The 15,743-nt window shown below is 40.3% G+C and overlaps 1 protein-coding gene across 1 annotated transcript in view; it reads left to right on the top strand.

The window, feature by feature from the left end:
* Window positions 1-319: 319 nt before the first annotated feature.
* LOC115005566 (dynamin-1-like) overlaps window positions 320-15,743 on the top strand; it is a 40,330-nt gene continuing 24,906 nt past the window's right edge. The window contains 7 exon segments of the mRNA XM_029427438.1: window positions 320-955; window positions 3,417-3,490; window positions 8,398-8,547; window positions 8,653-8,856; window positions 8,962-9,060; window positions 9,500-9,660; window positions 9,850-9,992. Of these exon segments, the coding sequence (XP_029283298.1) occupies window positions 795-955; window positions 3,417-3,490; window positions 8,398-8,547; window positions 8,653-8,856; window positions 8,962-9,060; window positions 9,500-9,660; window positions 9,850-9,992 (992 nt within the window). The 5' untranslated portion in view covers window positions 320-794.

Below are 15,743 nucleotides of genomic sequence, written 5' to 3'. Positions count from 1 at the left end.
TCCGGGGTCGGGTCGCGGGGGCAGCACCTCCAGTAAGGAACCCCAAACTTCCCTTCTCCGGGCCACATCCTCCAGCTCCGACTGGGGGATCCTGAGGTGTTCCCAGTGAGGAGATATAATCTCTCCACCGAGTCCTGGGTCTTCCCCGGGGTCTCCTCCCAGCTGTACCTGGAACACCTCCCTAGGGATCTCTAAGGGAGACGCCACCCGTCTTGTACCCGTGATCTCGTTCATTCTATGTTTATAATAATAATAATAATAATAATAATAATAATAATAATAATAATAATAATAATATATTGTATTGTTTAAGATTATTCATGTGCTCATGTTTATGTTTTTACTTTTCTCTCTGTTGCTATGACTTCATGTTGTCATATATTCTTATTAACTGTATTTACTTAATGATTGTAAGGATTTTTAATTTGACCACAAGTTGTGTTGAAGGAAATGTTAGTTTTGTTCTTTTAAATGAGTAAAGCTCTGGGGTCCCGGGCTTTTATTGTGAAGGCGCGCACCGGATGTGTGTGTTCCTCCCTGCAGAGGAGGAGAGCGGAGCTGAAGGTCACGGAGCTTCTCTTCCATCCTCATCCAGCATCACACAGACAGCATCCACTGAGCGTGAGACAGGAGCCGGAGCGACAGACACATCTGCTGCTGCCTGTCTCACTGCTTCCTATCTGCCTGAGTGATTCTCCACCAGCCGCCTGCAGCTCCTCCACCTGTCTCTCTCTCTCTCCACCTGTCTCTCTCTCTCTCTCCCTGCCTGTCTGACCCCCGCCCGTCTCTCCGCCATGGGGAACCGGGGGATGGAGGACCTGATCCCGCTTGTGAATAAGCTCCAGGATGCCTTCTCCTCCATCGGGCAGAACTCGAGCCTCGACCTGCCGCAGATCGCGGTGGTGGGCGGGCAGAGCGCCGGGAAGAGCTCCGTGCTGGAGAACTTCGTGGGCAAGTGAGTCTGCCTGTCTGCCTGCCTGCCTGTCTGTCTGTCCGGGCCGAACCGAGCCGGTCCGTGTCTCCTGTGTGAGCCGCTGTCAGAGGGAGCCGCCCCGCTGACTGCAGGCCGGCTGATCCGCTGCATAAATCTGCAGCTGCTACATGATGCAGCTACAAAATATACATTAATTTATAATATTAATTATAATAATAATATATTACATAATATAATGTAATATATTTTTATTATATATATTATATTGTAATATAAAAATAATATATAAGGTTGCTATATATGAATGAATATGAAATCGGGCTGTCATGATGATATTGTCCAAAATATTAAACAATATTTTGTCATGAAATTGTGATGGAAAAAAATATAAATGAATTAAAATACTGTGGAGAGACTATAGCTGTGTATATTTATATTAAATAATTTTTCATGAAGAGGTGCTGGATTATTTACACGATATTATCACAATATCAATATTAAAAATGTTCACGGTTATCGTCCCAAATTTGAAATATATTTAGTTAGCTTCAGATCTTTAAAATCACTTTTTTATATTTTTTAATGTATTTTCAACCAGATTTAGTTTCATTTAAAATCTTTCAAATCTAAATTATTATTATTTTATTTATTATTATTATTGTTGTATTTACAGCTCTACGTTCTATATAAACACATATCTGATAATGTATAATAAAAGTAGTTTACAGCCTGAGAGATGAAATAGTTCAAACAAATACGATCAGAATTTTTAAGAAAAGATGGATTTTGTTTTGCACCTGAAACATGCCGTGATGCGTTCACGGTCCGCAGTAATCTTACCTGCTTCATGCTCGCTGGTGGGTGCGAGGTGGGCGAGCAGAAAGTGACGAAGGCTTTTCGTCGAGCACCTCAAATACTGAAAGTATAGAACTAAGAACTAAAATTAAGAACTCTTCTTCAATTTCAGGATTTAGAAAGATGTTCGTTTTTAAAATCAGGAGATCTTAAAAATCTAATTTGGGGAAACATTTTGCAGCCGAATCGAATAGTTTCCAGGATGTTCAACCTTTAAATGTCCTTTATCTGTTCTTAGATTGTATAAAGTTTATCCAGGAATATTTGATATGAGTTTACGGTTAATTACACTCGGCCTGCATTCAACACGTCGAAGTGTCTTTGTGCGAGAAACCGAACCTCCGAGCCTCCGTATAAATATGAATGCTGACGTGTTGTAAAAGCACTTCATCAAAGCAGTCCGTGAAACTGCGCTTTGTAAAAGGGTCATGAGATAACTTCTGCTGTGCGGTTACATACATAAAAAAAGACAAAATGTTAAACATTAGAGGACCCAGGATTGAGCCTTGGGGAGCTCCGCACCTCGTGTTGAGGGTTTTATGGTGAACGGTGTCAAAGGATGATGAGATCTGATGGATCTTTCAGAATATTCAGTATCCTGCTGAGACGTCTCAAATGATATATTAAAGGGTTAATGATATAATATAGTGTTTCAGCTTTTAAATGATTTCCCGTCCGAAGATCTGCTGGTGTCTGTTTGTTAATCACAAAGTCTGTTTCACATCGGACCGTAAAGCCACCGATCTTTAATGATAATCTGCAGTAATTCTCACAAGTCTCTCAGGAGTCTCTTTATTTGTCAGTGGTGGAAATATGACACCTGGGTGCACACGCTCGACTTCAACGTGAATATATGATAAATAAAATATATTATTATTAACATGTAATCATAATACGCCCTCCTCACCAGACTGCACTGTATTTTGTCCCAGCTCCTCCAACAACAACATGCAGTTTACTGAAGACATCAGAAGAAATAAGAAAGAGACATAATAAAACTAAAATGCAGGAATATATATAATATATACATATGAAATAGAATAAGATAAAACAGACTACTTTAAATAGTATATATACATATATATGTGTATATATATATATATATATATATATATATATATATATATATATATATATATATATAATCCTGCAACCATAAAGTACAGAAGACTTTTCTTATTAGTACTTGTTACTGAAGCTTTAACATATGAACTGAGATGAGACACAGTAAATGTGAAGAAAAGTATTTAATGTGTTTATTATAATAATAACCTGCTGTGATATTCATGTTATTATATTATCTTTATAATCATTGTTCATTCTTAATTAACTCCTCTATGGTCTTTGATTAAATATCTTTATCTCTCAGTCTGAGGCTCTGATGACAATAACTACGTGTGTCTGTGTGTGTTTGTCTGTGTACGTCTGTCTGTCTGTCTGTGTGTGTGTGCAATACAATTATATAATATAATGTAAAATAACATAATATAATATAGTAATAGAATATAACATGATATTAAATAATATAATTAATATTCTGTATGTTGACACTTTCAGAGTTGATTAACTGTTCTCTCCAACAACAATAATTAAGTTAACTTTTGATTTATTTAATCATTTCTCTCAGAGACTTTCTGCCTCGGGGTTCAGGTATCGTCACTCGGCGCCCCCTAGTGCTGCAGCTCATCAACTGTCCTACAGGTGAGACTGTAGACACCTTTATGTTATTAACCATGTGATCGTGTGACTGATCATGTGACTGATCATATGACTGATCGTGTGACTGATCATGACTGATCTTGATGTGATCGTGTGACTGATCATGTGATTGATTGTGTGACTGATCATGTGACTGATCGTGTGACTGATCATGTGATTGTTTGACTGATCATGTGATTGATTGTGTCACTGATCATGTGATTGATTGTGTCACTGATCATGTGACTGACCATGTGACTGATCGTGTGACTGATCATGTGATTGATTGTGTGACTAATCATGTGATTGATTGTGTCACTGATCATGTGACCGTGTGACTGATCATGTGATTGATTGTGTGACTGATCATGTGATTGATTGTGTCACTGATCATGTGACTGACCATGTGACTGATCGTGTGACTGATCGTGTGACTGATCATGTGATCGTGTGACTGATCATGTGACTGACCGTGTGATCGTGTGACTGATTATATGAATGATCGTGTGATCATGTGACTGATCGTGTGACTGATCATGTGACTGATCGTCTGATTGATCATGTGATCGTGTGACTGATCATGTGATCGTGTGATCGTGTGACTGATCATGTGACTGATCATGTGATCGTGTGACTGATTATGTGATTGAATGTGTGACTGATCATGTGATCATGGGACTGATCGTTTGACTGATCATGTGACTGATCGTGTGATCATGTGACTGATCATGTGACTCACCATGTGATCATGTGATTGTGTGACTAATCATGTGACTGATCGTGTGACTGACCATCTGAATGACAATGTGACTGATCATGTGACTGATCGTGTGATCATGTGACTGATCGCGTAACTGATCATGTGTCTGATCGTGGGACTGATCATGTGATCGTGTGACTGATCGTGTGACTGATCATGTGATCATGTGACTGATCGTGTGACTGATCATGTGACTGATCGTCTGATTGATCATGTGATCGTGTGACTGATCATGTGATCGTGTGATCGTGTGACTGATCATGTGACTGATCATGTGATCGTGTGACTGATTATGTGATTGATTGTGTGACTGATCATGTGATCATGGGATTGATCGTTTGACTGATCATGTGACTGATCGTGTGATCATGTGACTGATCATGTGACTCACCATGTGATCATGTGATTGTGTGACTAATCATGTGACTGATCGTGTGACTGACCATCTGAATGACAATGTGACTGATCATGTGACTGATCGTGTGATCATGTGACTGATCGCGTGACTGATCATGTGTCTGATCGTGTGACTGACCATCTGAATGACAATGTGACTGATCATGTGACTGATCGTGTGGTCATGTGACTGATCGCGTGACTGATCATGTGTCTGATCGTGGGACTGATCATGTGATCGTGTGACTGATCGTGTGACTGATCATGTGATCATGTGACTGATCGTGTGATCATGTGACTGATCATGTGACTGATCATTTGACTGATCATGTGACTCACCATGTGATCATGTGATTGTGTGACTAATCATGTGACTGATCATGTGACTGATCGTGTGATCATGTGACTGATCATGTGACTGATCGTGTGACTGATCGTGTGACTGATCATGTGATTGACCGTGTGATCGTGTGACTGACCATGTGACTCACCATCCGATCATGTGACTGATCGTGTGATTGATTATGTGACTGACCATATGATCATGGGACTGATCATGTGATCATGTGACTGATCATGTGACTCACCATGTTATCATGTGACTGATCATGTGACTCACCATGTTATCATGTGACTGATCATGTGACTGACCATGTGATTGATCGTGTGATTGATCATGTGACTGACCATGTGATCATGGGACTGATCGTGTGACTGATCATGTGACTGATCGTGTGACTGATCATGTGATCATGTGACTGATCATGTGACTGATCATGTGATCATGTGACTGATCATGTGACTGATCATGTGACTGATCGTGTGACTGATCATGTGACTGATCGTGTGACTGATCGTGTGACTGATCATGTGACTGATCATGTGATCATGTGACTGATCATGTGATCATGTGACTGATCATGGGATTGTGTGACTGATCATGGGATTGTGTGACTAATCATGTGACTGATCATGTGATCATGTGACTGATCGTGTGATCATGTGACTGATCGTGTGACTGATCACGTGATCATGTGACTGATCATGTGACTGATCGTGTGACTGATCATGTGACTGATCATGTGACTGATCGTGTGACTGATCGTGTGACTGATCGTGTGACTGATCATGTGATCATGTGACTGATCATGTGATTGTGTGACTAATCATGTGAATGATCGTGTGATCATGTGACTGATCGTGTGACTGATCATGTGACTGATTGTGTGACTGATCATGTGATCGTGTGACTGATCATGTGACTAACCGTGTGATCATGTGACTGATCATGTGACTGATCGTGTGACTGATCGTGTGACTGATCATGTGATTGTGTGACTGATCGTGTGATTGTGTGACTAATCATGTGACTGATCATGTGATCATGTGACTGATCATGTGATCATGTGATTGTGTGACTAATCATGTGACTGACCATGTGACTGACCATGTGACTGACCATCTGAATGACCATGTGACTGATCATGTGACTGACCATGTGACTGATCATGTGACTGATCGTGTGATCATGTGACTGATCGTGTGACTGATCATGTGATTGATCATGTGGCTGATCATGTGACTGATCGTGTGACTGACCATGTGACTGATCATGTGATCATGTGACTGATCATGTGACTGACCATGTGACTGACCATCTGAATGACCATGTGACTGATCATGTGACTGATCGTGTGACTCACCATGTGACTCACCATGTGATCGTGTGACTATGTGACTGATCATGTGACTCACCATGTGATCATGTGACTGATCATGTGACTGATTGTGTTATTGTGTGACTAATCATGTGACTGATCATGTGACTGACCATGTGACTGACCATCTGAATGACCATGTGACTGATCATCTGAATGACCATGTGACTGATCATGTGACTGACCATGTGACTGATCATGTGACTGATCGTGTGATCATGTGACTGATCGTGTGACTGATCATGTGATTGATCATGTGGCTGATCATGTGACTGATCGTGTGACTGACCATGTGACTGATCATGTGATCATGTGACTGATCATGTGACTGACCATGTGACTGACCATCTGAATGACCATGTGACTGATCGTGTGACTGACCATGTGACTGATCATGTGACTCACCATCTGATCATGTGACTGATCATGTGACTGATCATCTGACTCACCATGTGACTGACCATGTGACTGATCATGTGATTGATCATGTGATTGATCATGTGATCATGTGACTGATCATGTGACTGATCGTGTGACTAACCATGTGACTAATCCTGTGACTGATCATGTGATTGATCATGTGATCATGTGACTGATCATGTGACTGATCATGTGATTGATCATGGGACTGACCATGTGATCATGTGACTGATCATGTGACTGATCATGCGACTGACCATGTGATCATGGGACTGACCATGTGATCATGTGACTGATCATGTGAGTTATCATGTGACTGACCATGTGATCATGTGACTGATCGTGTGATTGATTGTGTGACTGATCATGTGATCGTGTGACTGATCGTTTGATTGATCGTGTGATTGATCATGTGACTGATCATGTGATCGTGTGACTGATCATGTGATCGTGTGACTGATCGTTTGACTGATCATGTGACTGATCGTGTGATCATGTGACTGATCATGTGACTGATCGTGTGACTGACCGTGTGATAGTGTGACTGATCATGTGACCACTCGTGTGATCGTGTAACTGACCATGTGACTGACCGTGTGATCGTGTGACTGATTGTGTGACTGACCTGGTGACTGATCATGTGACTGATTATGTGACTCACCATGTGACTGATCGTGTGATTGATCATGTGACTGACCATGTGATCATGTGACTGATCATGTGATCATATGACTGATCATGTTGACTCACCATGTGATTGTGTGACTAATCATGTGACTGATCATGTGACTCACCATGTGATTGTGTGACTAATCATGTGACTGATCATGTGACTCACCATGTGACTGATCGTGTGACTCACCATGTGATCATGTGACTGATCGTGTGATCATGTGACTGATCGTGTGACTGATCATGTGACTGATCGTGTGACTGATCATGTGAACGTGTGACTGATCGTTTGACTGATCATGTGACTGATCGTGTGACTGATCATCTGAATGACCATGTGACTGATCGTGTGACTGACCATCTGAATGACCATGTGACTGATCGTGTTATCATGTGACTGATCGTGTGACTGATTATGTGACTGATCGTGTGACTGATCGTGTGAACGTGTGACTGATCGTTTGACTGATCATGTGACTAATCGTGTGACTGATCATGTGGCTGACCATGTGATCGTGTGACTGATCGTGTGACTGACCGTGTGATCGTGTGACTGATCATGTGACTGACCGTGTGACCGTGTGTCTGATCATGTTATTGACCGTGTGATCTCGTGACTGATCGTGTGACTGACCATGTGATCGTGTGACTGGTCATGTGACCACCCGTGTGATCGTGTCATTGATCATGTGACTGATCATGTGACTGATCGTGTGATCGTGTCATTGATCATGTGACAGATCATGTGACAGATCGTGTGACTGATCGTGTGGCTGATCATGTGATTGGGTGACTGATCATGTGACTGATCGAGTGACTGATCGTGTGGCTGATCATGTGATCGGGTGACTGATCGTGTGGCTGATCATGTGATCGTGTGACTGATCATGCGACTGATCATGTGATCATGTGACTAACCATGTGACCATGTGATGTGTGTTAAGAGTACGCAGAGTTCCTTCACTGTAAAGGGAAAAAGTTCATCGACTTTGATGAAGTCCGTCAGGAGATTGAAGCTGAAACTGATCGAATCACCGGACAGAACAAAGGAATCAGTCCGGTCCCCATAAACCTGCGAGTGTACTCACCTAATGGTAACGCACGTACACACACACACACACACACACACACACACACACACACACACACACACACACACACACACACACACCGGTTCCTCACACTGTTTGTCTCGTCAGTGTTGAACCTGACTCTAGTGGATCTCCCCGGGATGACGAAGGTTCCGGTGGGCGACCAGCCGGCCGACATCGAGAATCAGATCAGAGAGATGCTCATGCAGTTCGTCACCAAAGACAACTGCCTCCTATTGGCTGTTTCCCCCGCCAACTCTGACCTCGCCAACTCTGACGCTCTGAAGATCGCAAAGGAGGTCGATCCGCAAGGTCAGAGTCCTCGACACCTACTACACCTCAGACCACTTCTGTACTGAGATGCAAAGTGAATACAAAGAGACACAAAACAACAAAGTGTTTTTAACATGTTTTCAGGTCTGAGGACCATCGGTGTGATCACTAAACTGGATTTGATGGACGAAGGAACCGACGCTAGAGATATCCTGGAGAACAAACTGCTTCCTCTACGCAGAGGTAAGAAGTAACATTTTATTTGTGGAGCACTTTTTAAATTTAGTGTTACAAAGTTCTTCACAGTTAGAAAACACAATAAGAACATTTTTTTTGAATATTTAAATCAAAGGCAAGCATGATATTTTAATGAATAATTACAAACAATGAGAAGCATTCATAGAATCAATTCTTCTTTAGTTGGAAATTAAACTCAGAATTGTAGTTTTGTTGTGATTTAGCTGCAGAAGTGATGAGAATAAGGAACTAATTATACTTATTATAATTCATTCATTCATTATTATAATTTATACTCAAAAATGAGGAACTCCACAGGTCAGAGAAAACTTTAGATAAACAGGAAGTAACCCAGATATCTCAACCTCAAATCAGTGAGAGGGTAGACTCAGCTGCAGGTAACCATAGCAACAGTAGTGCAGTCGATGACTATGACCTGTGTCAGGTTACATCGGGGTGGTGAATCGCAGTCAGAAGGACATCGACGGCAGGAAAGACATCAATGCAGCTCTGCAGGCCGAGAGGAAGTTCTTCCTGTCGCACCCGTCATACAGACACCTGGCAGACCGCATGGGCACCGCCTACCTGCAGAAGACCCTCAACCAGGTGCACACACACACACACATAATACCCTTAAGGCATTTCGTAATGTTTTACCTACTAGTACCTACAGGTGTGAATGTTATGGCGTGATGACATGAGTCAGCATCATGTACATGTTTAGTGGTTTGAGAAGAGTGTATCCTGTCTGCTTCTTCTGTAACCGTAGTAACAGCTTTTCTCCGTCTCCCCTAGCAACTGACCAACCACATCCGGGACACGCTGCCGGCGTTACGCAGCAAACTGCAGAGTCAGCTGCTGTCTATCGAGAAGGAGGTGGAGGAGTACAAGAACTTCAGACCGGACGACCCGGGACGCAAGACCAAGGCCCTGCTGCAGTCAGTACTACACACTGATACTACACACTGATACTACACACTGATACTACACACTGATATCTACACACTGACATCTACACACTGATATCTACACACTGATATCTACTCACTGATATCTACACACTGATATCTACACACACATATCAACATACTGATATCTACTCACTGATATCTACTCACTGATATCTACACACTGATATCAACACACTGATATCTACACACTGATATCTACTAACTGATATCTACTCACTGATATCAACACACTGATATCTACTCACTGATATCTACACACTGATATCTACACACTGATATCTACTCACTGATATCAACACACTGATATCTACTCACTGATATCTACTCACTGATATCTACTCACTGATACACACTGATATCCATCCATCCATCGTCTACCACTTATCCGGGATCGGGTTGCGGGGGCAGCAGCTCCAGTAAGGAACCCCAATCTTCCCTTCTCCGGGCCACATCCTCCAGCTCCGACTGGGGGATCCTGAGGCGTTCCCAGGCCAGTGAGGAGATATAATCTCTCCACCGAGTCCTGGGTCTTCCCCGGGGTCTCCTCCCAGCTGTACCTGGAACACCTCCCTAGGGAGGCGCCCAGGTGGCTCCTTACTAGATGAACCACCTCAACTGGATCCTTTCAACGTAATGGAGCAGCGGCTCTACTCCGAGTCTCTCCTGATGGCTGAGCTTCTCACCCTATCTCTAAGGGAGACGCCACCCGTCTTGTACCCGTGATCTCGTTCATTCTATGTTTATAATAATAATAATAATAATAATAATAATAATAATAATATATTGTATTGTTTAAGATTATTCATGTGCTCATGTTTATGTTTTTACTTTTCTCTCTGTTGCTATGACTTCATGTTGTCATATATTCTTATTAACTGTATTTACTTAATGATTGTAAGGATTTTTAATTTGACCACAAGTTGTGTTGAAGGAAATGTTAGTTTTGTTCTTTTAAATGAGTAAAGCTCTGGGGTCCCGGGCTTACTCACTGATATCTACTCACTGATATCTACTCACTGATATCTACTCACTGATATCTACACACTGATATCTACTCACTGATATCTACACACTGATATCTACTCACTGATATCTACTCACTGATATCTACACACTGATACTACACACTGACTCTACTCCTGATATCTACACACTGAACTGATATCTACTCACTGATATCTACTCACTGATATCTACTCACTGATATCTACTCACTGATATCTACACATTGATATCTACTCACTGATATCTACTCACTGATATCTACACACTGATATCTACTCACTGATATCTACACACTGATATCTACACACTGATATCTACACACACATATCTACACACTGACATCTAACACAACATATCTTACACACTGATATTTACACACTGATATCTACACACTGATATCTACACACACATATCTACTCACTGATATCTACACACTGAGATCTACACACTGATATCTACACACACATATCTACTCACTGATATCTACACACTGATATCTACTCACTGATAATCTACACACTGATATCTATTCACTTATATCTACTCACTGATATCTACACACTGATATCTACACACTGATATCTACACACACAGATCTACTCACTGACACTGATATCTACTCACACATATCTATCACACTGATATCTACACACTGATATCTACTCACTGATATCTACTCACACATTTACACACTGAGATCTACTCACTGATATCTACACACTGATATCTACTCACTGATATCTACAACACTGATATCTACACACTGATATCTACTCACTGATATCTACTACACACATATTACACACTGATATCTACTCACTGATATCTACACACTGATATCTACTAACTGATATCTACTCACTGATATCTACACACTGATATCTACACACTGACATCTACTCACGGATATCTACTCACTGATATCTACGCACTGATATCTACTCACTGATATCTACTCACTGATATCTACTCACTGTATCTACACACTGATATCTACACACTGATATCTACTACACTGATATCTACATCACTGATATCTACACACACATATCTACACACTGATATTAATCACTGATATCTACACACTGATATCTACTCACTGAGTATCTACACACTGATATCTACTACACTGATATCTACTCCTGATATCTACTCACACTAGGTATTTACCACACTGATATCTACATCACTGACCTATCTACATCACTGATATCTACTCACTGATATCTACTCACTGAATATCTACACACTGATATCTCACACTGAACAGCTACTCCTGATATCTACGCCTGATATCTACTCACTATTATCTACTCACTGATATCTACACCTGATATCTACTCCCCACTGATATCATACACACCTGATTCTACACACTTATATCTACTCACTGATTCTACACACTGATATATCACCACATATCTACACACGATATTTACACAGAGATCTACACACTGAGAGCTACACACACATATCTACCACTGATATCTACACCGGATATCTACTCACGGATATCTACCACTGATAGCTAGATATCTACTCACTGATATCGCTCACACTGATATCTAACACACTGATATCTACTCCTGATATCTACACACTGATATCTACTACACTGATATCTACTCACTGATATCTACTCACTGATATCTAACTCACTGATATCTACTCACTGATATCTACTCACTGATATCTACACACTGATATCTACACACTGATATCTACTCACTGATATCTACTCACTGATATCTACCACTGATATCTACACACTGATATCTACTCACTGATATCTACAACACTGATATCTACACACAGATATCTACACACTATATCTACACACTGATATCTACAACACACTGATATCTACACACTGATATCTACCACACTGATATCTACACACTGATATCTACTCACTGATATCTACACACTGATATCTACTCACGATATCTACACACTGATAGCTACACACTGATATCTACCACTGATATCTTATCACTGATATCTACACTGATATCTACACACTTACTGATATCTACTCACTGATATCTACACACTGATATCTACTCACTATCTTACACTGATATCTACTACACTGATATCTACTACACGATATCTACACACTGATATCTACTCACTGATATCTACACACATATCTACTCACTGATATCTACACACTGAGATCTACTCACTGATATCTACTCACTGATATCTACACACTGATATCTACTCACTGATATCTACACACTGATATCTACTCACTGATATCTACACACTGATATCTACACACTGATACTATACTACACACTGATACTAGTACTACCCTACACTGATACTAGTACTACACACTGATATCTACACACTGATATCTACACACTGATATCTACACACTGATACTAGTACGACACACTGATACTACACACTGAACTACACACTGATATCTACTCACTGATATCTACACACTGATATCTACACACTGATACTACACACTGATACTACACACTGATACTACATACTGACTACTACACACTGATACTACACACTGATACTAGTACTATACACTGATACTACACACTGATACTAGTACTACACACTGATACTACACACTGATACTACACACTGATACTAGTACTACACACTGATACTAGTACTACACACTGATACTAGTACTACACACTGATACTAGTACTACACTGAGTACTACACACTGATAGCTACTACACACTGATACTACACACTGATACTACACACTGATACTAGTACTACACTGATACTAGTACTACACACTGATACTATACACTGATACTAACACACTGATACTAGTACTACACACTGATACTACAGTACTACGACACTGAGTATACACACTGATACTAGTACTACAACACTTGATACTATACTCGTACTACACCGGATACTACTACACACTGATACTAGTAACTACACACTGATACTAGTACTATCACACGGACTAGTCTACAACACTGATACTATTACTGACACACTGATACTACACACTGATACATTAGCTACACACTGATACTCACCTGATACGTAGTACTAACACACTATACTGAGTACTACACACGATACGAGTACTACAAACACTGATAACTAGTAACGACACACTGATCTACTCTCACTGATATCTACATCACTGATTACTACTCACTGATATCTACATCACTGAATATCTACTTCACTGAGATATATACAACACTGATATCTACTCGCACTGATATCTACACACTGATATCTACTCACTGGATATCTACTACTCACTGCATTCTACTCACTGATATCTAACATCACTGATATCTACATCACTGATATCTAACAACACTGATATCTACACACTGATATCTACACACTGATATCTACTCACACATATCTACACACACATATCTACACACTGATATCTACTCACTGATATCTACACACACATATCTACACACTGATATCTACACACTGATATCTACACACTGATATCTACACACACATATCTACTCACTGATATCTACTCACTGATATCTACACACTGATATCTACTCACTGATATCTACACACTGATATCTACTCACTGATATCTACACACTGATATCTACTCACTGATATCTACACACTGATATCTACTCACTGATATCTACACACTGATATCTACTCACTGATATCTACTCACTGATATCTACTCACACATATCTACACACTGATATCTACTCACTGATATCTACACACTGATATCTACTCACTGATATCTACACACTGATATCTACTCACACATATCTACACACTGATATCTACACACTGATATCTACTCACTGATATCTACTCACTGATATCTACACACTGATATCTACACACTGATATCTACACACACATATCTACTCACTGATATCTACACACTGATATCTACTCACTGATATCTACTCACTGATATCTACACACTGATATCTACTCACACATATCTACTCACTGATATCTACACACTGATATCTACACACTGATATCTACACACTGATATCTATACACTGATATCTACTCACTGATATCTAACACTGATATTCTACTCACTGATAGCTACTCACTGATATCTACACACTGATATCTACAAATTATATCTACTCACTGATATCTACACACTGTATCTCCACATGATATATACACACTGATATCTACACACTGATATATAGTTATACACTCTGATACTATACACTGATACTAGTACTACACACTGTATCTACACACTGATATCTACACACTGAATCTACACACTGAACTAGTCTACAACTGATACTACACACTGATACTACACCAACTGATATCTACTCACTGATAATCTACACACTGATATCTACACACTGATCTACACATGATACTACACCCATGATACTACATACTGATACTAGACTACACACTGATATACACCATGATACTAGTTACTACACTGATATACACACTGATACTAGACTACACATTGATACTACACACTGATACTACACACTCTGATTACTAGTACTACACAACTTATACTAGTACTACACACTGCTTAATACAACACTGATACTAGTACTACACACTGATATAACAATGATAAAGTATACACACTGATACGAAACACTCTGTACTAGTACTACACACTGATACTAGTACTACACCCACTGATACACACACTGATACTAGTACTACACACTGATACTACACACTGATACTAGTACT

Source organism: Cottoperca gobio, unplaced genomic scaffold (genome assembly GCF_900634415.1).
Source record: "Cottoperca gobio unplaced genomic scaffold, fCotGob3.1 fCotGob3_320arrow_ctg1, whole genome shotgun sequence".
In the NCBI taxonomy this organism is placed as follows: Eukaryota; Metazoa; Chordata; class Actinopteri; order Perciformes; family Bovichtidae; genus Cottoperca; species Cottoperca gobio.
Note: the sequence above shows the minus strand (reverse complement) of the source record. Positions and strands in the feature narration are given on the sequence as shown.